Raw genomic sequence first — 25766 nt, 5'->3', positions numbered from 1 at the left:
GGGGCAGTGCTCTCTCCCAGAGACATGAGCCAGGAAACAGCGATCAATACTCCAAATATGGCCAGATCGGAGTCTTATTGATCCTCAGAAGAACCTCCCTGTTTTTCTCTATTCCATTCCTCTCAAAATAAATGGCAACATAATATTTGCCTTTTTCACTTCTGACTCCAAATGCAAGGTTCCCTCGACAGAATCCTGGAGAAGAACACTGAAGCCTTTTTGTACTTCAGCCCTCTGAATTTTCTCCGCATTAAGAAAACCGTCAATGCCTATATTCTTCCTACCAAAGTGAATGACCTCAGACTTTCGAACGTTAATCTTCAATTGCCACCTTTTTGTCCAGTCTCCTAATTTTTCCAAATCTTTCTGCTGCGTGCCCGTCTCCCCAGTGCTGCCTGTCCCTCTTAATAAATTTGTGCAGTCTGCAAACCTAGCGAGAATGCCTTGAGTTCATTAATGTAAAAAATGAAAAGTTGTCGTGTCAACATCTAGTTCTGCGGAACACCACTTGTTGCCACACTGAGAAGGACCCGTTCATCCCCATTTTCTGCTTTCTGCCAGGCGGCCAAGCTTCCGTACATGCTTGTACTTTGCGTCTGTCACCATGGGCCCTTGTCTAACTCAGACTTTTCCAGTGTGGAACCTTGTCAAAGCATTCTTGAGGTCCAGTTAATAACATCTATTGGTTCTCCTTCGTTTAACATGCTCATTATTTCCTCAAAGTATTCAAGTAGATTTAAGCGGCATGACCTCGTGTTGTTGAAACCATGCTGACTTCACCCTACTTAACCATATATGTTGCAGTATTCAGAAATGTCAGCGTTAACAATGAATTCCAGGATCTTCCACATGACAGAGGTTAAGGTAATCAGTCTGTAATTTTCCCTCCTTTGCCTTACTCCATTTTTAAAAAAGGTGCCACCTTAGCTATTTTGCAGTCCTTTGGGACCCTCCCTGACTCTAACGATACTGGGAAGATCCCATTAACGCCTCCACTTTGTTTTCAGCTATAACTCTTCGAACGCTGGCGTGCAGTCCATCCGTTACAGATGATGTATTCACCTCAAGCCATACAGTTTTTGCAGCACTTTCTCCTTTGTATTGCCACCATACTCATATGTGCCCCCTCACTCTCTTGAATTTTGGGATATTTCTCATAACTTCCGTCGTGAAGACTGATATGCACTGATTACTCAGTTCCTCAGCCACTTTCTTGTTCCAAACTATTATCAATCCAGAGGCATGTTACAGCGGTCTGATCTCCACTTTTGCCTTGTTTTCCCCTTTAAGGAGAAAGTGAGGACTGCAGATCTTTTTTCCCCTTTATACAATCTTCCGTCTCATTAGCAGGCTTCCTTTATATTACGGGCTAGCTTAGCTGCATATTTGATCTTCTTTCTCCTTATTTCTTTTATTTTTTGCAGGACTCTGTTGGTCTTTGTAAGCTTCCCAATTCGGTGGTTTCCCACTGCCCTTCGCCACATTGCAGTCTTTCTCCTTTTCTTAAATGCTCATCCTTATTTCCTTACTCAGCCATGTTTGCTGCATCCTCCTTGGAGAATAGTTATTTATTTTCTCGGGATGAATCTCTGCTGTGTCTCCTGAGTTTCTCCAAGAAACTCCTACCATTGCTTAACCACTATCTTTCCTGCTCGTGCCCTCACTCAGTCAAGTATATTCATCATCTCCCTCATGTCTCTGAAGTAGATTTTTTTCAGTTGTCATACGGTAACACCTGATTACATGTTGTCCCTCTCAAATCGCAGGTTCATTCAGCCATGGTACGATCTCTGCCTCCCAAGGCTTCCTTCACTGTGTGGTTCCTCATCAATTCTTCCTCATTGCACAGCACTAAATCCAGTATTGTTTGGTCCCTAGTGGGCGCCACCAAAAGCTGCTTCAAAAAGCAATCTCATAGACACTTTACGAATTCATTTTCTTGCAATCCATTCTCAACCTGATTTTCCCAGTTTATGTGCATATTGAAATTCCCAAACGATCATTACAACTTTGTCTTGCCTACGCATATTCTCTCTTTCTTAGTCTATCGTGTGCCTCAACTCCAGGCTACATTTTGAAGTCCTTTCCAGAACTCGACCTTTGCAATTCCTCAATTTTACCCATGCACGCTCTACACCACTTGACCATACTTTGTTTCTTATTATCGGCTTAATTTCATTTCTTATCATCAGACATACGTACCTCTCTGCCCACCTGCCGACCATTTAGAACGGATGTATATCCTTGAATACTCAGCTCCCGATCGTGATCCCATTGCTGCCACGCATCTGCGATGCCTGTCACTTCAGACCTGCCAATTTTATTTTTTCTACAAGCTCATTTACTTTATTCCTTATACTTCGTGCAATCAGATATAACACCTTCAGGGCTGTGTTCACCGTCCCACGTCTCAGTGGCAGCCGTTTATCAAGTGAGGTTGAAGCTTGACTGTGAACTCGTTCCAAACATTCTTTTCTATTTGTGTCTGTGCTGTAAACGTTACTAAACTCTTCTGAGGTCTGCAGTCTTCCCTCCTCATTTAATTTCGATTTTCTAATTTCCCCTATAACTTAACGCTTTCCCCTCCAACGTTTACTTTATAGCCCTGTCTAAAGCCCGAGGTATTTAAATAATTAGGTCTCTGCTCCCAGCATGGTTCAGATGAAGACCGTTCGACTTGAACATGTCCTTTTTTCCCATTGTTGATGCCAAGTTTCCATGAATTCAAACCCACTTGTCCCACCAAGAATTTATCTGCTTAATCTCCTTGACCCTGTGTCAAGTAGCTCGTGGCACAGGTAGTAATCCAGAGATAGTTACCGTTTTGGTTCTGATTTTTAACTTAGCTCCGAGCTGTTTATGCTCTCTTAGCAGAAGTTCTGCCAGAGGTTTAGCTCTATCGTTGGTAGCCATGTGTACTACGGCCACTGGATTGTTTCACTCCCACTCCAAGTTCCTCTGCAGCCCAGATGAGATATCCCGAATCAAGGCACCAGGCACACAACAAACCTTTCGGGTCTCTCGATCGGAGGCACAGAGAACAGTGTCTCGGCCTCTAACTATAATGTCCTCAATTATAACAACATTTCATTTCTCTTCCCCCACTTCCCTGCACCATGATGCTGTAGTCATTGGACTCATCATCCCTGCAATGGCCTTTCCAGTGTACACTGTGTGCAATATACTTGAACCTGTTGGACAAGTAACTCTACCTCCTGTACCTCTCTCCCTGCCACACTCACAGTAACAACTTCCTGACCCAGACCATTATCCAGGTAGCTCTCCCCCTCTCTGATGTGTCGCAATGTTTGAAGTTCAGACTCCAACTCATCGATTCTAAGCCGGAGCTCTGCCAGCAACCAATATTTGTTACACATATGGTCATTGCTGAACAGAAGACGTGATAGCAGCTCTCCCATCATACAGAAACAACACATCACCTGACCCTCCATCCTTTTTAGATCTGCTTTGAATTTATTCTTATTTTAACTTGTAATTCTTTTGTTTCTCTACTTGTTTTCTCAGTCTGAATGCACGTTTTAAACAATAAATTAACAAGATGCAATTCAGCACAGGTTCAAATTTAGCGGACTCCATATTAGCCAATTAAATCACAGTACTCCTGTGACATCACTTTACAGTTTCGTCTCAGTCGAAACCTGTTTCAACCAGAATCTCTTTCATTCCCAGATTACTCTCCGCTCTCTTTTCCTCTGTTTCAGTCCTGAAGTGAAATTCAGTACCTCTCTTATCCTCTGATGGCAGCTGACATCATTGCCTGTGCAGAACCGGTCGGAGACATAGGCGATGGCACCAGCGCATGTGCAGGATGGTGTAGATATTTTGCCATTCACATCGGTGCATTTGCACAGATCAGTGCAGATATTACACCGTTGACATCGGAACTTTCACAGAACAGTGCGGAGGCTTTGCCTTTGACATTGGCACATTTGCAGAGAATAGTGCAGAGGACTTCGCTGTTGACATTGGCGCATTTACAGAAAAGTGCGGAGATGTCACTGTTAGCATCGATGGTTGCACATATTGCTACGTGCACAGAATTGTATGGAGACTTTGGAGCATGCACCAAAAGAAGTGCGCCAAACATTTGCTACTGGATTCACGCTATTGCACACATAGAGAAATGTCATCAAAAATACTCTTCCCTAATTTTTCATTGATTTTAAAGCCAAATCGCACTGCTGAAATATGTTTTATATGAGAATTACTTGTGTGCTCTGTGTATGTGTCAACCTCAGTGCTTTCTTCCATTGTTTTCAACATTGAGGAGGAATGACTTATCATGCAGGCATGGTGTGAAGGCCAGTAGAAGGCCATTAGGCGATTTCCTTGACCATCTTTGACCTGTTACCAGGTGGTTTCTTGCTTTCTGGAAGCAGTATTGGGAATTCCAAGGTCAATCTTGTCCTATTGTGTACAACGGTGCCACCAACATTTGTGGTTCTGTTCCAGAGTCAGAGATGCATAGCACGGAAATAGGCCCTTTTGTCCAACTTGGCCATGCATACCAGATATCCGAACTTAATCTAGCCCCATTTTCCTGCACTTGGCCCATATCCCTCTCAACACTTTTCATTCATGTTGTAATTGTGCTCCCTCCACCACTTCCTCTAGCAGCTCATTCAATGCATGCACCAATCTCTACATGTAAATGTTATCCTTTAAATCCCTTTGAAATCTTTTCCTCACCTTCCTCCAATGTCCTCTCGTCCTAGACTACCCTAGCCCAGGTAAAATCACTTGTCATTTCGGGGGCAAGGTGGGACAAGATTAACACAGGGATGGTGACCGTTCTTCATGAAACATTGCAAATCAGGTCCGATTCTGTGAATACGATGATGTCAGACTGTTTCCTGACCAGTCACATTTAGGAATAAAAGTAAAAATGGAGCAGGACTAACGGTTTAAAAAAACTGAATAAAAGGCACTCTATGTGAATGTGTACTAGCTTCTCAATAAAGCTTCAGGAATCCACTTTGTACATTGTCGGAAATGGATATGATTGAACAGCATTAGAGAGACATAACGACAGGATGATCTACATCAGGAATTAGATATTCCAGATATTTCATATTCATGAGTGTTATCTAAAAATGAAAAGGAATTGGGGGAGATCTCTGAGTAAGAGATGGTATCCTTGTAACCGTAAAAGAGGACCTGACATCAAATGATCAAGAGATTCTCTTAATCTTATGGATTTTATTATGAAAAGTGCCAAGTGAGTCGAGTTTGTGGAGAAATTTCCACCGTGAGGCCGAGTGAATCTCCACACACTTACTGGACAGAAGGACATTTTTGATACGGGTTTTATGTCTCTACCACCTTCTGTACTTAATACTTTCCAGAACATTATAAAACCAAGACCCGCAGAACATTCTGTAACCGACAACATTTGTGAACGGCGGATATTAGTTAATTTGAATAAGATAAGCTCCTGAGGGAAGAAATTCTGTTCCAGACAGACGGAGATTTTGTTTTGAAGTACCTTTCTTTGAAGGCAGTTAAATTGGTGAATATGTTTTCCCTGTGTTTACCTTTCTTGATGACAGGTGATGCACTGAAATTCAGAAAAAAAGACAGAAATGGCCAATTCTTTGTTGCTTTCAAGAACTGGGGAACGATTCTTCAGGTGGGCAATGTTTTCTCTCTTCGTATTCGGAAGTGGAAAGAAACGACTGCATCTGTACTCGAATGAACGAGTGTGTGGGAATGTTCTCGAAATCATCTGTTGTTATGAATATGTGCCTGCATATTTGGGAAGTGATCATTTATTTTGTTGCATGTCACATTTTTGTGAGCAATTCACTAATTGTCATTTGTTCTTTCTGCTTCTAATACTTCAATGAGTATCTGAATAACGTGACACATTTGATTATCATATTGGGTCTTCGATTAAATTGGTAACTTTATCTCCAGGCTGATATATAATTTGTTTGTTTTCCTTCCTCACAGTTGACGTAGTGATGATCTTTTTCCTGCTTTATAAAGATTGTGGATTGTCTCCATGTGTCAGACTTTACCTGGGGGCCATGGCAGTGGCAGATCTACTGGTCATCATTCTTGATTTGACATTGAGACACATTCCCATTGTTTATCGGGAGCAGTTTTATTTCCTGCAGTCCATCCGCGTGTGTAATATCCACGCTGTCCTGCTTTATGCAGCCACTGACTGTTCTGTCTGGTTTACTGTCACTTTCACCTACGATCGATTTGTTGCCATTTGTTGCCAGAAGTTGAAAAGTAAATATTGCAATGAGAAAACTGCGGCTGTGGTTCTGGGAACGATAACTGTGCTGGCCTGTTTAAAGAACATTTTCTGTTATTTTATGCTCTCCGCTTGGTATTCGCTGCGGAACCACCCCTGGTTTTGTAATGTAGCAAAACATGTTTATTACTCTCCTGTCTGGGTCACAATTGAGTTCCTCCACCACATTCTTAACCCAACACTCCCATTTTTCCTGATTCTGCTGCTCAATGCTTTCACCGTGAGACATATTTTAATGACCAGCAGAGCCCGCAGGAGACTCCAGGCTCACAACATTAGGGACTTTCAGTGTGACGCAGAAATGAGAAATCGAAAAAAATCCATAATTTTACTGTTTGTGATCTCGGCCAATTTCATCATATTATGGTCCACGTTAATGGTTTACTTTATATGGTATCGGATGTGGTTTATTGGATATCAGTCTGTCTATCTACATCACTTTGTGCGTGAATTGGGCTTCATGCTACAGCTCCTCAGTTGCTGCACAAACACTACAATTTATGCCATCACCCAGACTAAGTTCAGACAGCAGCTAAAGAATATGTTGAAATATCCCTTTACCCAAATTCATCAGTCAATCAAATTCACTCATTTCTCAATCCATCCAGGATTTTCTCATTTCAGTTCAATATTTGAGCGATGAAGCAACCTTTCGCTATGGAAGCAGACTGAGGGTATTCCTGGTTGACCAACCTTTACCCCACAGGCGATTACAAGGACACATTGCAATGTTTCTCACAAGTCAGGGTACAGTGAGAACAGGCAACATTGTAATGATTGTGTCTGTAACGCCAACTTCTAAAAAAATAAAAATATTCATCGAAACGTGCCAAGCAGCAGAGTGAACTCTATTGTTGTTTGACTTTGTGTTGAAGAATCTGGGATGGAAACAGAGAGAGTCGGCCCCAAGTCATGGTCCTCAGGGAAGGGAGGAGACACGACCATGAGTTCAGGAGTTGGGGTTAAATCAGTCTGTCCTTGCATTCACTTCTGGGCCACACCCTCCGACCAAGCCTCAGAAGAATTCATCTCTCTTCCTTGCTCTCTTTCGCTCCATATCTCTTTCGCACTCTCACAATGTCCTTCTCTCTCCCCACACACCTATTTTCTATTTTCTTCAATGTCTCTCCCTCCCCACTTTCCATCAGTTCCTCTGTTCCCCCTTGCACTCTTTACCTACTCATCACACTCTCCGTGCCTCTCTTTCTCTAGTCCTCGCTCGCTTTCCATTTTTAAGGTAACACGATGGTGTGAAGCCTCAGGATGCTGAATGGGGCCATAGTGTCAGTGAGAACAGAGTCATTTCTTATGTAAACTGCAGATGTCGGTCAGCAAGTCATTATTAGGAGAACAACGCGTATGTAGCATCACTACATGCACATTACTGCATTTCAACAATCTAGGATGGCACTGCACAAGGTGTTCGGCAGATAGTCATGTGACTCGGCCAATGTTGTTGATCTCATATGCTGCAGGCAATGATGTCCCGAGGCATAGCACATTGGCGAGGCCATGCCGCCGCCAGGACAACTGATGAATGGACACAGTACCAAAATCACCAGACAGGAATATTCCTTCCCAAATGGAGAAAACTTCATTGGTCATGGATATTCAGAGTCCCATCTTCAGGTTAGCGTCCCCCAAGGCAACCTTCCAGATAAACAACAACGGAGAATCGCCGAGCAGAAGCTGATAGCCAAGTTCTGTACACAGAAAGAAAGCCTCAACTCTGATCTTGGCTTCATGCCTCACTCCATGTAAAACTGTCATACTATTCTGTAAAATTTCCTTTACTGTCCCGCTTTAACACAATCACTTGATAACTTGTTATAACCTCTCTCCTAAGTTAGTTTGTGTAGATTTAAAGTACTTGTTAATTTGGTCAGACTTTCTGTAATATGACTGTTATACGTATCGTGCCAATACAGGCAATTGGTTTGTCTCCAGCATCACCCTATGCTTATTATTGGAATTAACATCTCTGCCGAAATTAACCAGATGTTGGTACTTAGCTGTTGACACATTACGCTCCCCGTCGGATACTTTTACCACCCAAAGGGAGTACTTGTTCGGCCTGCGGATACTCCACTCACACCATTAGCATGATATTTTCATCTCTCTGCATATAAATTGTGTGCCTGTGTTGTGCGCTTCTCCACCCTTCATCTGACGAAGGAGCATCGCTCAGAAAGCTTGTGATTTCAAATAAATCTGCAAACCATAACCTGGTGTCGTATGATTCCTGAGGTTGTGAAATCCAGCATCACAAAGAACAGTTTTGTTTCAGCAAGTCTGAGTTTACGGTAATGGCTCACTGTGGGGATTAAACCATGCATATCTGCGAGAGTTCCTGGGTTGCAACCCTACACAAACGCCGTGTTTCTTTTTCTTTCTCTTCATTATTGCCAAATCGGCTGATCAGCTTTCCGGGGAAAAAAAAACTGCTGTGGCCTCTTGAGGTCAGATTGAGATCCGCGAACCGTAGTGTCACTGCAGCAAGCATGGCACAACAGCGCACATGTTAAAAGCGAAAGTATCTGTTTCAGGATGTTTACCACAGAGTCAGACATTAAATTGATTCTCCGTCTGCGTCAGTACACAGTATCGGACGTCAACGGATGTGGGGACGTGAAGCAATTGGAGACAGCACGGAGATATTGACATCAATGTTATTGTGTATGAGGAACGTCAGCAATGGAAGTAGATTGGAAAGTTGCGACAGTTGTACTTGGAGAACAAAGGACTGAAAGTTCCTCTGAATGAATCTTTTCAATTCATGACGGGTCTAGACAGAGAAGTAAGGAAGTGAAACGAAAGAGAGATATTCGTCAGTGAAGTAAAGTCATTAAGAATTTAAACAAAAGTCAAATCAGAAAGAGTGTTTTCACACAGGAATAGTAGTCACAATTCTGTAAGCTTTTGAATATTCATGAACAAAGACGAGCCTGTTCTCAAAGGAAGTGTGCTAAATTGGGGATATGTGGGAGGCTTTTAAAGACAAGTTGATTAGAGTTCAGACAGACATGTCCCTCTGAAAATGATGGATACAATTGTCAAAATTACAGAACCATGAAACATACGTGTAATGGTTAGTAAAATTTAGAGTGGTGCTGGAAAGGCACAGCAGGTCAGGCAGCATCCGGGGAGAAGGAGGACGAATACTGATGAAGGGCTCCTGCCCGTAACGTCGATTTTCCTGCACCTCGGATTTTGCCTGACCTGTTGTGCTTCTGCACCACCACTCTAATATTGACTCTAATATCTAGCATCTACAGTCCTCACATTCGCCGAGGTGTAATGGTGAGACAGCAAAAAGGACAAAGAAAGCATGCATATGGTCCAAGCGACAGAAAACAGACGAAGCTTTAGATCAATATTGTGAAAGTGAAACCAATTGAATCGAAGAATTCAGAGGGCGAACAGTGTTTATGAAATATCTTTAGCAAACACAGTGAAATAGTTCTCCAATGCCTTTTTAAAAAATCGTACCTAAGAAGCAAAGGGATTACAAGAGAAGGGTTTCCCCACTCAAGGCAAAGGAGGAAAGTTATGATTGGAGTGAGAGAAAATTGGTAAGTATCTTACTGAGAATTTTGCATTGACATCCTTCGAGTAGAGGGACAAGATGGTTGTTGAGGTTAGGCATAGATGTTTGATTATTCTGCGTAACGTCAGCAGAAGGAGAGAGGAGGTATTGCGTATTCTAAAAGGATTTAGTCCCTAGGTTGGATGGGATCAAGCCTGGGCTAGTGAGGGCAGTGGGAGAGGAAATAGATAGGACCTTAACAAATACTTTTGCAGCATCCTTGAACAGCAGTGTGGTCCCGGAAGAACTGTAGAATTCCTAATGGCATCCTCTTGTTTAAAATCTGGAGCAGGGATTTACCAGGTAATCATCGACTGGTGAGCCTGACGTCAGTGGTAGGGAAGCTGCTGGAAAAAAATACTGAGGGATAGGATCTGTTCCCATCTGAAAGAAAACAGGCTGATAAGCGTCAGGCAACATGATTTTGTGTAGGCAAGGTCATATATTACCAAATTAATACAATTGTTCGAAGAAGTGGCAAATTTGATTGATAAGGGAAGGGCTGCAGATGTCATACACATGGACATGAGTAAGACATGCGATAAAGTTTGCCATGGTAGGCTAACGGAGATAGTGAAGTCGCATGACGTCCAGTTTTTCCTAGCTACTTGGAAGAGACATAGCTGTGTAACAGGAGAAAGAGAGTAGTAGCAGAAGGGAGTTTCTCAAAATGAAGAACTATCACCAGTGGTGCTCCACAGGGATCGGTCCTGGGACCACTGTTGTTTCTGAAATGCATAAAAGATTTGGAGGAAAGTATAGGTGATCTGATTAGCAAGTTTGCAGATGACACTAATATTGATGGAGAGCAGAAAGTGTACAGAACGTTTAGAGAATGCAGCAGAGTATAAGTACATTGGACAATTTGGCAGAGGATAGGCAGATGGAGTTCAATCCAGGCAAATGCGAGGCAATGCATTTTGGGATATCCATTTCAAGAGCGAACTATACAGTGAATTGAACTCATGCAACATGCGTTCGACTGGAACAACACTACTATTATAGGACAAGCCAAACAGAGAACAGCCACGGAATTCCTAGAGGCATGGTACTCATCCACAGATTCAATCAATAAGCACATCGACGTGGACCCAATATACCGGCCACTGCAGCGGACAGCTGGAACTGATAACCGGAAGCGGCAGATACAAATCACTATAAATGCCTGAGGAAACATCACAGAAGCGATTCACAGGAGGGTCCCAAACACTGAAGATGTCACCTAGATAGGAGACGAAACATCTGCAACACAAATTCCCAGATCTGCGAACACAACCACAACAACGAGCACCCGAGGTACAAATCTTCTCCCAAACGTTGTGGTACATTTTATGCTGAAGTTGGCAATGCATGTCGATAGAGTGGTTCAGAAGACATGCGACATGCTTTCCTTCATCGTACAGGATATTGTGTATAAGTTGGAGCATTGTACGTAATCCTTGCCCTCACTGTACCAAAAATATACAAACTAGAAAGGGCACATAACAATTTATCAGGACGGTGGAAAGTATGCAGGATTATATTCATGAGATGCTAGAAAAAATTGGAAAAGCTGCACCTGAGCCCTGAAAATTTTGGAAGCGATCTAACAGAGAGTTTCTAGATGATGAGAGGTTCAGAATGTCTAAGTAGGAGGAAATTTTCCCTTTTCGAGTGAAACAAGTTCAGAGATTCCAAATGATCGATTTCCCAGAAACAAATGTAGAAACTGATTCAAGAAAGTTTTAATGAGAGATGACTGGGCAAACAGCGAGTGAACGTAATTGGGGAAGAGAGTTTGTGGCAGACTCTGACTGGGAGGGATGGTGGACGGCAGAACAGTGCAGAGATGGGCAGGGCGGGAAAACCAATTGGATTTGGAATGACTTAATGTGCAAAGATACTTCCTGAACAGATTATTATAACTGAGTATGAAATCATTTATGGTTTTGAGAAATGCAGCTTACTGGGTAAAGTGAAGCCCATTATAAACTGTGAAGCAACGGATCAGGACTTGTTTTAAAAAAAAGTAGAGGCAATTTAGATGGAAGTAAATTTCGTGAACACGTGCAGCTAAAATGCATCGACGACAAAGGTCACATGGTTTGGAAACGTGCAGCAAATGATTCACTATGAAGATTTGTCAATGGAACCGAGATTTGTTTTAATTGGAAATGAATGTTATACCCGAGCAATTACGAAGCAAACCGTCTCTCGGAGATGCAATTTCATTCTCTTACCAGTGCCGTAAAAAAATGACCATCTTTTACATGATTGTGAGTCCAGTAAATACTTTTTGATCTCATCCAAGAAATCCACCAGGAAAACTCTGTCGGCTTGCGTTTCCAAACCTCGGTTTTTCTCAGCAGCAAGTGTCAAAAAAGGGGAAATAACTGCAGCGCCAGAGTGCACACCAGGGTTAGCACCACATACACAGAAATCTGTATTGCCCACAACAGAAGCACTTGCCAAAGAGCGAACTTCGATAAGGGAACATCGTGTGGTGTTAACCTTTGGAATTTGTTGCCTCAGAGACTGTGGAGCCTTAGTCAGCCCAACACTCTCTGCTTGTTTTGCATATTTCCAGCATCCACAGGGTTTTGTCCTTGTGTTCCGTGAAGGTGGTTAACAGGAGCAGGAAACGGGTTCTGACTCGCTCTGTGGTAGACAGATTGTAAACTCCTAAATATTAACCCTTTGAGATCAGACTGAACCGTGTGCAGCAGAGTGGGAAAGAGAGGGAAAGGGAAACTCTACTTTGCGCACAACCTCTCGAAAAAGAAATGAAGGTTTCCATTACAAGAATTATCACAAACGCAAGAAATTCTAATGAGCGTTGCAATCAATGGAATACTTCTTAATCATAGTCAGTATTGAATCTGAAACTCTCTGCTCAATGTGTGGTAAAGCGGTCAACTATCCGAATATATCAGAATTTTTCAGATGATGAATTGAATCGGCATAGCTGATTCAATGCTGAAAATTTGGACAAGGGTAAACGATGGAAACTGTGAAAACAATCGGCAGAGGGACAGCTTGCTTTGCTCTAAGGGACAGTTCGGAGTGTTGTGCGCGGCTCTGTGGCACAACAAAGAGCGCAGTGGAGTTCTAGCCCATTGCCGAAGTGGTAGTCCAATGTTATGAAGTCAAATTTCGCTGGAGTTACATTTTCGTTCTTTTTCCGAGTGGTTGGATGATCGGTTTTACTATTTTAACTTACAACGGAGACATATGAAAGAGCGGAAGTTTGATAAAATTTAATCAGAAGAAATAATCATTGAATGGCAAATTAATCCTTTCGGCTAGTGGTGACGATTTGGCACGTTCACCGCCACAGCCTGGCTTCGAATTTCCGTCAGGGAATCAGGAATTATTGTTCCTCTTAGTGACAACAGCAGAAACAGAGCATCTCTGGCAGGAATCATTTCAATGTCTCGGATCAGTTAATCACAGCAAAAACATCAGAGAAAGTGACCCGGCGTCTGAAAGGAAGGGAAGGTGCCTCCACAGTCCCTGTACAGTCGGATTGTTCACCCTTCATTCCCCACCAATTCCTTTTCGCAAAATGTTTCTAAAGGTGCAGAAAGCTGGGGACACTGTTTTGTTTTTTGTCTCCTTTCCATTCCTCGGAGACTCAGTCATTGGGTTGTGGGTTAGGGGAATGGAAAAATGCCTTTGAGCAGCGGGTGGAAATATTTCAGTGTCCCCTCCGCTGACAGAGCTGTGACATAGCCTCTGATGCTCTCGGGGACATTCACTGATGTGAAACAGTGAAATGAATATCATTTCTGCACAACAAGAATTCAACCTTCATCAATACTTCAGGGCAATGGGAAATGTTAATTTAGACGAATAAACAAGTTTAAAACTGCACATCAGCCAGAGATTAACCCAGAAGCTCCAGCGTGTCAATCGGACGTGTTATCCAATGCACTATCCCATACGGAGCTGAGAAAAGTGAATCAGGTTTGTTTGTAAGAGAGAACATTAAGTTGCTCATGATCCAAGTGCGGTAACACAGTCAGTCACTTGTTCTGCCATTGTGTTTGCAAGAATTTTGTTGTGAGATGCCTAAGCATATTTATATTGGAATCTATTCCACACACCCCAACCCAGAACCAAATTGTCTCTCTTCCGTTGTGTCTGAAGAAGGGGCGAGCATAATTCCTGGTTCCTCCCTGTGACATACGGACGGGACTCAATCTCCCCAGTTCATTCCAGGATGTATCAACGAGAAAGACAGAGGGCGAGAAATGTGATGCTGAAACATTGAAGTGGAAAAGGGCGGAATGAGGGAGACAAAGGGAAAAGTAACCAGGTGGAGAGAGAAAGAAGAGAATTGGAGAGAAGCAGACAGCACGGGGAGGAGAGAGACAGGACGTACACGATTTTTGGCCTTCCTTTGTCAGTCATAATTTCTCAGTTCCCTTCATCCTACACAGCAATGACCGTCGGATCCAAACTTGCGCGTAATGGTAACATGTTCAACGGCAATCCAAGAAGTTTTGTGATCAAATTGTGTCATATTAATTGTGTATGGCTCTTGGCTTTTATCAGGACAGAGCTTGCTCTTTGGGCTGCTAACTGGTCAGCAGCTTTCAGGTACATGGGACACTATTCTGTCAGTATTCATTAGAATCAGTGCTGCTGTGATGTGCAGGGCCAAACACAAACTGTTCGTCATGGCGTTGAGTTGGTGACAGCGCGGTGTTACCATCATTATACTCGTATTGTTCAACTTTATCTGTAAACATACAACTTTATGTTTCAATCTATCCAGAGTTTCCATCTCCACCTGTTAAAGCAGTGAGAGTGAGTTCGAAAAGAAATGTTTCTAATCAACAACAAATACTTTCGTCTCACGGGTGGTATGATCTTTATTAAACAACAGGAAAGGAAACTGCAGTCTCACGGTCCCTCTTCATATTAATGACGAGGGTGAATTTATAAACTGCATTGGTAAAATCCATTGTCGGACATCAATTCAGTTCCAATGTTGTTTGATGCTGTCCGCTTCCTGTTTGTTCTCTGAGTTACCGACAAAGTCTCCAGGGATTAAATGTCATGTGGGTTTATTGCCAGAACAACAGAACAAGACTCTAAATCAGAAATATGAAAATCACCCAATATTGGAATTTTATAAACAGGTAAACAAACCGAATAAAAGCCTTATGAAAGCATTTGTCGTTGGGACACAGTGAAGGTCAGGTCGGTTCTCCGTTCTGTCTCTGCACAAACTCTCTCAGCTTTAGTTTCAACATGTCTTCAGATGTCCCCGAGCATCAAAGACAAGAGACTGAAGAAGGCGGTTATGTGAGATTTCTGGAAAAGAAATCCCAGAAGACGCAGCAGACCCTGCCGCATTTGCAGAGAAGAAAAGCAGAGTTCAGGTGTCAGCTTTAACATATTTTATCAGAGCTGGAAGTGCTGCTGACTTACTGATCATTTCAGGAATATTCTGTTTACCTTCCTTCAGCTTCAGAGAGGTGATGTGAAACAGCCTCAGGAGCAGCCTGCATGAGGGAATGCGTAATTTGCAGTTACATAGGAAAGTGCAGGTGACTCTCGGACCATTTCTGAGGGATTGACGAGATAACTACAGAGAAGGCGCCGCATCTACTGCAGGATTGACATTGCCACCCTTCTGCGTGTTCTGCTGATGTCGCTATTGTTGCGGAAAAAACATCATTCCCACCAGAAGAGAACATCAAATCACGGAAGTACAGTAGGAGGATGTTCAGCCCATCGCCTCTCGTTAGCCATTCAATGGTATCACCGCTGATCTGTTAAACCTCAATCCACTTCCCTGCTTTTGCCTTATTACTCGAGATAAACTCGAGCCTGATCACAATGTCATATATTACCGGTAAATATCAGAGTTCGAGATTACTGTATGACGAGTGTGTGTTCGCAAACAATTGAATAACATATAATGAGATAAATGCCGTTTTTGCAATTTGATTCAACGCAGTTTCAGCATTATAAGAAAGGTCACAATCTAAACTAGTACTTACGTTTCTCTCTGTGCAGATGCGCCTTCATGAGTTGAATATTTGCAACATTTTTCTTAATAATTGGAACGTTTCACTTGAACAGATCCTCCCTGAATCTACAAGCATCTGTGTTGCAGAAAACGATTTTGCTTCAGCTTAAAATAGGCAAGGATACTTTCCCCCACCTTGAAGTCCCAATGTTGCGGAGTCCTCCATTCCTGTTTTTCAGCAGCAGCAGCAGCAACTCAAAGGGCAGGAACTTGCACCGTCGAGAGCGGTGAGTCACTGATTTGTGTTTTTCCATTTAAAATCAGAGAGCGGCAGTTTCTGGGAAAGGAGGGACTTCTTATTTATATTTCCGTCCTGCTGTATTAGTCAGTGTCTTCTCAACCCGAGACCCTGCCTTTGTAGGGCCTCCCACCCAATCACCTCCTCTCGCCTTGAAGATCAGGGACATATCAGGTAAGCGTGTCTTTTTTACTTTGTAACTAGGGGAGTGGCAGCGAGAGCAATGTGCCTCCTGCAGGATGATTGAGATCAGGGATGTCAATAGTGCCCCATCCAAGCACAACTGCAGGAAGTGCACCAAACTCACGCACCTCCAAGATCATGTTTTGGAACTGGAGCGGGAGCTGGATGAACTTCGGATAATTCGGGATGCTGAGGCTGTGATAGATAGGAGTTACAGGGAAATAGTTACTCCTAGGCAAGAAGAAATGTCGGTGACTGTTCGAAAGGCGAAAAAACAGTCAGTGGAGGGATCACCTGTGGTCGTTCCACTGAAAAACATGCATACCGTTTTGGATACTGTTGAGGTGGATGACTTACCAGGGGCAAGCAGTGTGGCCCAGGTCTCTGGCACAGAGCCTATCCCTGTTGCAGAAGGGAATGAGGAAAAGGAGGAGAGTGTTAGTCATTGGGGACTCAATAGTTAGAGGCTCAGATAGAAGGTTTGTACGGAACAAACGAGACTCGCAGTTAGGGTGTTGCCTCCCAAGTGCCAGGGTCCGTGATTTCTCGAATCGTAACTTTGGGGTCGTGAAGGGACATGGTGACCAGTCTCAAGTCGTTGCCCATGTAGGTAACAGCATACGAGAAAGAGGGATAGGGATGTAAGGCAGGATTTCAGGGAGCTAGGGTGGAAGTTGAGAGCTAGAACAAACAGAGTTGTTGCCTTTGGATTTTTACCCGTGCCACGTGATAGAAAGGCAAGAAATAGGGAGAGATATCAGCTAAACACTTGACTGCAAGGATGATGCCGGAGGGAGCGTTTCATGTTTTTGGATAATTGGGGCTCATTCTTGGGAAGGTGGGAATTGTACAAACAGCGCTGGCTTCACATGAACCAGATTGGTACTAATATCCTGGGTGGGAAATTTGCTGGTGCTATTCAGATGGGTTTAACCTATCTCAGTAGCGGGGTGGGAACAGGAGGTGAAGCTACAGTGCACAGGAAGATGAGAGTAGGAAGGACAGGGACAGGATTTCACGGTAACAGGAATACGTTGGAAGACAGCGAAATGGTTTGAAGTGTGTCTATTTCAACGCCAGAACTATCCGAAATAAGGTATGTGAGCTTGCAGTATGGATAGGTACCCGATACTTCGAAGTTGTGGCCATTTCAGAGACATGGATAGCGCAGGGTGAGGAATTGATGTTGCAGGTTCCAGGGTTTAGATCTTTCATTAAAGCAGGCGAGGCAGTAAAAGAGGCCGATGAGTGGCCTTGTTATTCAAAGATCGTATAACGATGGCTGAGAGGACTTTAAAAGAGGACTCGTCGACTGAGGAAGTGTGGGCTGAGCTTACAGACAGGAGAGGAGAGATCTCACTTCTTGAAGTTTTTTATAGACCTCTGCAGATTTCCAGGGAGGTGGAACAAAGGATTAGCAACATTTTCCTGGGTAGGAGTGAAAGGAACAGGGTGGTCATTACGGGGGACTTTAACTGCCCCAATATTCATTGGAAATATTATAGCTCTCGTACGTCAGATGGATCAGTATTTGTCCAATGTGTACAGGAGGGTTTCCTGACACAGTATGTCGAATGCTGGCAAGAGAGGAGGCCACACTGGATCTGGTGCTTGGTAATGAACCAGGCCAGGTGTTTGATTTAGTTGTCGGGGATACACTTTGGACAGAGTGACCATAATTCAGTTACGTTTAGTTTAGCGATGGAAAGGGATCGGTACATGCCACAGGTCAAGATTATCGATTGGGCAGGCGCAATTATAATGCGATTAGGCAAGAATTAAGATGCACAGAATGAGGTAGCAAAATGCAGGGGATGCAGACAATCGAAATGTGGAGCTAGTTGAAGGAGCAGATATTGCGTGTCCTTGATAGTTATGCCCCTGTCAGACAGGGAGGAAGTGATAAGATAAGGGAACCGTGGTTTACAAGAGAAATTGCATCTCTTGTTAAGAAGTAGAAAGTGGCATATGTGTTGATGAGGTAAGACGGTACAGATGATGCGATGGAGAGTTACAGATCATCGAGGAAGGATTTAAAGAGAGAGTCAACAGAGCAAAGAGAGGACACGAGCAGTCTTTAGCAAATAGAATAAAGGACAACCATAAAGCTTTGTGTCGGTATGTGAGGAATTAAGGATGGTTAGGGTAGTAATAGGCCCAGTGAAAGACAAAAGTGGGAAGTTGAGTGTGGACCCTGCAGAAATAGGAGAGATGTTAATTGAACATTTCTCATCGGTGTTCATTCAGGAAAAGGAGAATATTGTGGAGGAGACGAATGAGGTACGAGTTATTAGACTAAAAAGGATTGAGGTTAGTGACGCACGGGTGTGATCAATTCTAGAAGGAGTGAAAGTACAAAAGTCCCCTGGACCAGGTGTGATGTATCCGAGAATTCTCTGGGAAGGTAGTGAGGAGATAGCAAACCTTTGGCTTTGATATTTGAGTCATCATTGTCTACGGGTTTAGTAACTGAGGATTGGAGGATTGCAAATGTTGTGCCCTTGTTCAAGAAGGGTACCAGAGATGACCCAGGTAATTATAGACCAGAGAGCCTTCCTTCTGTTATAGGAAAGGTTTTGGAAAGGATTATAAGAGATAAGATTTATAATCATCTAGCATGCAACAATATGATTTCAGGTACTCGTAATGGTTTCGTCAAGGGCAGGTCGTGTCTCACAAACCTCATTGAGTTTTTTGAGAAGTTGACCAAACATGTAGATGACGGTAGCGCAGGTCACGTGGTATACTTGGATTTCAGTAAAGCTTTTGATAATGTTCCATATGGTAGGCTGTTGGGGAAAATGCAAAGGCATGGATTTGAGGGTGATTCAGCAGTTTGGATTAGAAACTGGCTTTCTGGAAGAAGACAGCGAGTGGTGGTTGATGTAAAATATTTAGTCTGGAGTCCAGTTACTAGTGGTGTTCCACAAGAATCAGTGCTGCGACCACTGCTGTTTGTCATTTGTATAAGTTACTGAGACACAGGCATAGGGTGATCGATTAGTAAATTTGCAGTTGACTCTAAAGTCTGTGGAGTAGTGGACAGTTTGGAAGAATGTTACAGGTTGCAAGGGAATTTGGATAAACTGCAGAATTGAGCTGAGAGGTGGCAATGGAGTTCAATGCAGCTAAATGTGAGGTGATGCACTTTGGGAAGAAAAACAGGATGGCAGAGTACTTGCTCAATGGAAAGATTCTTGGAGATGTTGATGTGCAGAGGGATCTTGTAGACCATGTGCATAGATCCCTAAAAGTTGCCACCCAGGTGGATAGTGCTGTTCAGAAGGCATACGGTGTGTTAGGTTTCATTGGTAGAGGGATTGAGTTCTAGAACCGCAATATCATGCTGCAATTATACAAAACGCTGGTGCGGCCACACTTGAAATATTGTGTACAGTTCTGGTCGCCCCATTTCAGAAAGGATGTGGAAGCATTGAAAAAGGTGCAGAGGAGATTTACCAGTATGTTGCCTCTTCTGGAGGGAACGTCTTATGAGGAAAGGCTGAGGGACTTGGATCTTTTCTCATTGGAAAGAAGAAGGTTACGGTGGGATTTGTAGAACATAGAATATTACAGCGCAGTACAGGTCCATTGGCTCTCGATGTTGCGCCAACCTGTCATACCAATCTGAAACTCATCCAACCTACAGTAATCCATGCTTGTCCACTGACGACTTAAGTGCACTTAAAGTTGGCCAATCTACTACCGTTGCAGGCAAAGCATTCCATACCCTTACTACTCTCTGAATAAAGAAACGACCTCTGACAACTGTCCTATATCTATCACCGCTCAATTTAAAGCTATGCCCCCTCGTGTTCACGGTCACTATACTTGGAAAAAGGCTCTCTCTGTCCACCCTATCTAACCCTCTGATTATCTTACACGTCTCTGTTAAGTCACCTCTCAACCTTCTTCTCTCTAACGAAAACAGCCTCAAGTCACTCAGCCTTTCCTCGTAAGACTGTCCCTGCATACCAGATTTGATAGAGATATACAAGATGATCAGAGGATTAGATAGGATAGACAGAGAAAGACTTTTTCCTAGGATGATGACATCAGCTTGTACGAGAGGGCGTAACTATAAATTGAGGGCTGATAGTGTTAAAACTGATATCAGAGGCAAGTTCTTCACGCAGAGAGTGTTCAGAGCGTGGAATGGCCTACCTGCTGAGGTATTCAACTCAGCCACATTAGGCAGATTTAACCAAAACTTAGATAAGTACATGGCTGATTTTGGGATAGTGTTGAGGTTTACGAGCTGACAATAGTTCATAGGTCAGCGCAACATCGAGGGCCGAAGGGCTTGTTCGGTGCTGTATTGTTCTATGTTCTATGTTCCCTGCTGCATGTCAACTGAAGCAGCTGCAGCTGAGTTTGGAGCTCACAGCCCGATGTCCAAATGATCCCTGCTCCATGTGAATCGAATCTGCTCCAGGTGAGTTTGGAGATCTGAACATGATATCCCAATGATCCCTGCTCTATGTCAATCGAAGCTGCTAAAGTTGAGGTTACAACACCCTGCCTACGAATTTCACACACCTCGATACCGTCTGAGGACAACGATCGTATCATTGGCGCACAGAGTCGTGGCACGCTCGTTTCCATCTTGTTGGATGTTAGTGGCTGCGCCACTCAGTTTCTCTGATTCTGGGCCTGGCAACTGGAATTACATGTGATCGTCTGCAGCAGTGGATACTGACTTAAGTGGGGAACTGGTGAAGCAACCTATGTTAAACTGCATTGTCATGAAAAAAATATTTCAACAATAACCTGCACTATCCTAAAAGCATTTTGATGTTTTGTAGAAATCTATCGATCTCAGTCTTCACCATACTCAATGATTGAATCTTCATATCCTCTGGAATTAAACTTACAGATTTAACCCATTTTGAGTTCCCACATCTCAGTCCACTGTTTGGCAAGTGTTCCTGTTGCGCATCTTATGTTGTTGTTGACATATCCGGTGCCACTGTACTTATCATTTTATTGTAATCCACTTCTCAATTTCGCGCTGTAATCGTATAGTAGTAAGTACTCTGCGTTGTGGCCTCAACAACTTCAATGTGAATGGAGTCGCGGCAATGGGCATCCTTCCTGTTTTACTTAATGTAATATTTGCTAAACAAACGCGGGAAAGAGGCAACCATTTTGACATGAAACTATTCTCCGTGCTGACGATTTTTTAACCTTCAAACCGCTGCTGTCTGCCATCTCTGTGAATCACATATCATGCTTTTAACCCACACATTCACGGAGACCTCTCTCTCTCTGTCACAATTACCTGCCAATTCCCTGAGGCACTGCACAAACTAACTCTCAGTGTCACATTGACGCTGTTCAATCTCTGCTGCTGGGGTTACCGGTGCTTGCCGAACGTGCCCAAATCTCAGTATCAAGACCTTCAAGCTCTTGATCCATTTGGATATCGTTATTGTTATATTAATGGTCATTTATAGCGTTTACTGGCATAGACAAACGATTGTTGTGGTGTCAGGATCAGGACAAGGAAACAGGGCAGTATTGAGGATAAGAGACTTTGTTGGAAAAGAACAGTTTCGCTGGTTTTCTGCGTCACTAATTTTATTTGTCCATTCGATTATCGCTCGAGTATTCACATGGAGCAGCAATATGATAGCTATGGAAACGTTGGAGAGGTAATTTACCAGGATATTGTCTGGGATGAAGAGGTTGAGGTATGAGGAGACATTGGACAGACTGAGTTGGTTCTGTTTTTAACTTATAGTCGGGGAGTTTGAGAGGAGACATGATGAAGATGTAAAAAACAATGAAGGATATAGACAGGGCGGAATGAAGAAAAAATGCCATTGTAATGGAAAGTTAACATTTATTGAGAAATCAGTAAAAGCATCGTTGAAACAAAGAAGTAAAGATCTGACTATACAAGCATTTACAGGCAGACGTAAAAATGTACCGACAGTATATTACAAGGACAGTAAAGTGTCATATCAACAGTCAAGGAATGAATAAAACAACTCCATATGTGTCAAGGAACTCGAATGTTCCAGGGTCCTGGCCTTGAGATGAGATAAGGAAAGGCGAAGTATAATATGAAAGGAATATGTGAAAACCCTTAGGTGCACCTTACATACAACATTTGCCAATGTATTGGGTCGATTCGGCAGATTCTGAAAATCAACGTTATCTTTGCTCTTGCTCGCATTTGAGTCGCGTCGATTAAATTTCCACGACTGTAAACGTGGGGGCTTGTCAGGACCTCGCTACTGGGTAAGATTCTGAAGATTCCCTGGAGGCATAGGGCCAAAGCCTTGAAGGATTTTTCACTTTATCTCGAGGGCTAAATTGGCCCCTTTGTGTGAAATGGCTGGGAAGCTGTGAAACGCCATGGCGCCGGCGTCCAAATCGAAGAGGGTCGGGTTAAGAGTTGTGGCTTACCTAACCCTATATAGAGACTGTTTTTTATAGAATAAGTAAATCAGGAAGAGAGTCCGATGTACTCTCGCGTGGTATTCGACCAAAAATCAAGGGAAGGGATTACCGTCTCGAGAGTGCTTAAGCGACAGCAAGTTTAAGGTTAGTTTTAGACTTGGAGCCACCACTGGCTGTGTTTAACTCAGCAAAGATGTACCGGGTATGTGGTCTCTTGGTTGACGAAAACCAAGGTATTGAGGCGGATGCGCTCAGTTTAAGTGGTCCTCCGGAGGTAAAAGCAAGCCATATTGGCAATAAAAATAATGGTACCACGAGAGAGAGAGAGCGCTGAACACTTTTCCAATAACTCTAAAAAGGGGCTCCAGCAAGAGGAAACAGAAAGAGGAACCACAGAGGAATTGGAAATCGTCAAACAAAAATAAAATGCATGTTAAATAATTATGGTCTAGAGTCTGTAAATCAGTTAGAATTGTGGATCAAGGCATGGGTTTTTCTGGAGAGAGGAAGTTTGAGTAAAAGGCAGTTGGAAATACTGAGGTCACGGTCAGAAGAGAGAGAGAGAAAGAGAAACAGAAGGGCAAAATAGAACCAGTGAATTGGAGTGCTTATACCATGCAAAAGGCTGAGGCTGATATCAGGGAAAGGAAATCTCAAGTAAAAGATAGATCAAATGAGCGTACAAACACCATCACACATGCAGACGCGTGTGGAAAATAATCTAATGAATCTGTACAGTGTCTTAAGTCTGTTTCAGATCCTGACCTTTGTGACTGCCCTGCGAGACCTACAGCCCTCCTACGAGATCCACCTCTAAGTCAGCGGCCACCACCTCAGGGTCTGCTGAATCACTGGTAGCATCTCATACCCGCAACAAATTGAAGCAAGAAGCCCAAAAGGAAGATGGCCAACTCAACACGGAAAGGCATCCAGGGCCTGTCCGTGTTCACACCATTACAAACGGCGAGCGTACTGGCGTATGATCCCCCAACCAGGTGGTTTTTCAAGCACCAATGGCTGAAGTTCCAGGTCCAGAAGGGTCCCCGTTGTTGGTCCACCAGCCGTGGACCATGAATTTGGAAAAGGCCTATGGGCAGTTACCTGAGCCACACGAGATTGGAGGGAAGTTCACGAAGAAGTGACAAAGTTCTGTACCGAGTTCCGTCCAACATCACATGCGATGAGACGTCTCCGGGGACGAAACCTGGATGCCAATGTCACCAAAATCAAGTATAACTGGCCAGCCACAAACGTCCATGCCAGGGCAACCAACCCGCATTTGGAACTGAACAGCACCTTTAATGCTTTGGCTGCAGCGCTGGCAACGCCTGTAGGAAGGCATTCCCAGTACGAATGGTCATGAACAAAATTGCAATGTGTAAACAACGGGAAGGTGAGATAGTGTCCGAGTACCTTACATGCCTCACTGAAGTTCATAACGCCCATAGTGGACTGACACCATCCGAGGACATAACGGGGGCAGAGATCACGCCGTATGAGGCACACCTGAGAAACAGCTTCATCAATGCAATGAAGGACGAAATAGCAAAAAAGTTTTAAGACACATGTATTACAGTGACAAGGAAAGCTGAATTTGATAAAATAACATGCAATACATGCTGAAAATTGCTGACTCAAAGAAACTAAAGGTGGAACAGCAAGCACAAAAAGCTCAGCTTACTAAGTTGCAAAGGGTCGCCCAACCTTTGAAGGGAGGTTCTGCAGAAAATGAGAGAGGCAGAGGTGGATGTCGCGGAAGAAGAAGAGGAATTGGTCGTGGTAGAGAGGCTGACAGAGGTAGATCTGGCGGGTGCTTTGTTTGCGGGGCAATGGACCAATGGGCGAGACACTGCTCGCACAGGCAGCCTCAATCGGCCCTGCAGGCTGGACAGCAGGATGATTAACGGGGGAAGGCTGTGGTGGAGGTAGGCAGCTTATAATATACAGGTAAGCCTCTTTCCTTTATGCTTGGCAACGAAGACCTGCTTATGCTAACCTCTTCTACTAACTTTACGGGCACTGAAACACGTCCCATTTCCATATTGAGTGCTGAGATTGCGAAGCGTGGACTATATGTTCAGTATAACGATGATGCATATAAGTCAATGCCTACCTCTTTGTTACAGGTGGAACATACACCAGTTACCTTTTTGGTCGATACAGGGGCAATATATTCAGTCCTTAAATCAAGCCAGTTCAGAGAGCCGACGCAAATAAAGATGAATGGAAGGTTCCTGAACTCAATGGGTGCATCAGGAGTCGAGATACAAGAGAGATTTATCGCACCTAAATTGTGCAAAAACAGAATTGGGGGAACATTCCAATTCTCATTTCTGTTATCAGAATTCTATCCTTTAAATCTGATGCCTCGGGATTTCATGGTGAGACTGGGGTTGAATTTGCTCAATATTCCCATGGGCTTGCAGGTAATACGAAAAGAAGATTTACCAGTGCAGGCTGTAAACTATGACTCACGACAACTGATGTATGTCTATGAGTGGCGATTGTGAAAGAAAGCGATAAGTTCAGTGAGTGATTCACATGCCCTGGAAGCAAGTAACCATGTTAATCCTATTAACAAAGATTTTTGTGCTGGGGTATGCTGCACAGTACAGCACATAAACACCGCGATGACACGAATGAATCATTTGAGAAGATTTGGTTCAGGAGATTGGTTAAACCAGATCAGTTGTTATTGTGCGAATTTTATTAGAATTATCACAGATGTGCAAGCAACGTGAACTTATTCAAAGTATCTGTGTCGGCAAGTAAATGCTATCTTTTTGATGTAGAAGGCTCTTTTCCTCACTTGTCACTCCCGAAGGCGTCGAACAACAGGTGGCATGGTTTGGGACAATGAGTACTGAATGCACAGAAAAAGAAAGATTGGGCCTTTAGGCACGATGTGGGTATCTGGCTCAATGCAGATATGCGGACATATAGAAAGAAACTCAATTGGCTACCCCAGACAGATGGGGAAGTGCAGGTAAACCCCGCCAGCCATGAAGAGCTTAGGAGGGAAGCCAGGCGTTTTCCGAGGATA

At 43.4% G+C, this 25766-nt stretch overlaps 1 protein-coding gene across 1 annotated transcript in view; it reads left to right on the top strand.

Annotated features, from left to right (window-relative positions):
* Positions 1-6929, top strand: part of LOC148135240 (putative G protein-coupled receptor 139) — a 31791-nt gene extending 24862 nt beyond the window's left edge. The window contains exon 5 of the mRNA XM_087985031.1: positions 6010-6929. Within this exon, the coding sequence (XP_087841157.1) occupies positions 6010-6929 (920 nt within the window). The remainder of the gene's footprint in view (positions 1-6009) is intronic.
* Positions 6930-25766: the final 18837 nt, after the last annotated feature.

This window comes from Chiloscyllium plagiosum, unplaced genomic scaffold, assembly GCF_037043375.1.
Source record: "Chiloscyllium plagiosum isolate Xiang-an unplaced genomic scaffold, Cpla_swu_hap1 HiC_scaffold_50, whole genome shotgun sequence".
Taxonomy (NCBI): domain Eukaryota; kingdom Metazoa; phylum Chordata; class Chondrichthyes; order Orectolobiformes; family Hemiscylliidae; genus Chiloscyllium; species Chiloscyllium plagiosum.
The sequence above is the reverse complement of the archived record's forward strand: the minus strand, read 5'-3'. Positions and strand labels throughout refer to the sequence as shown.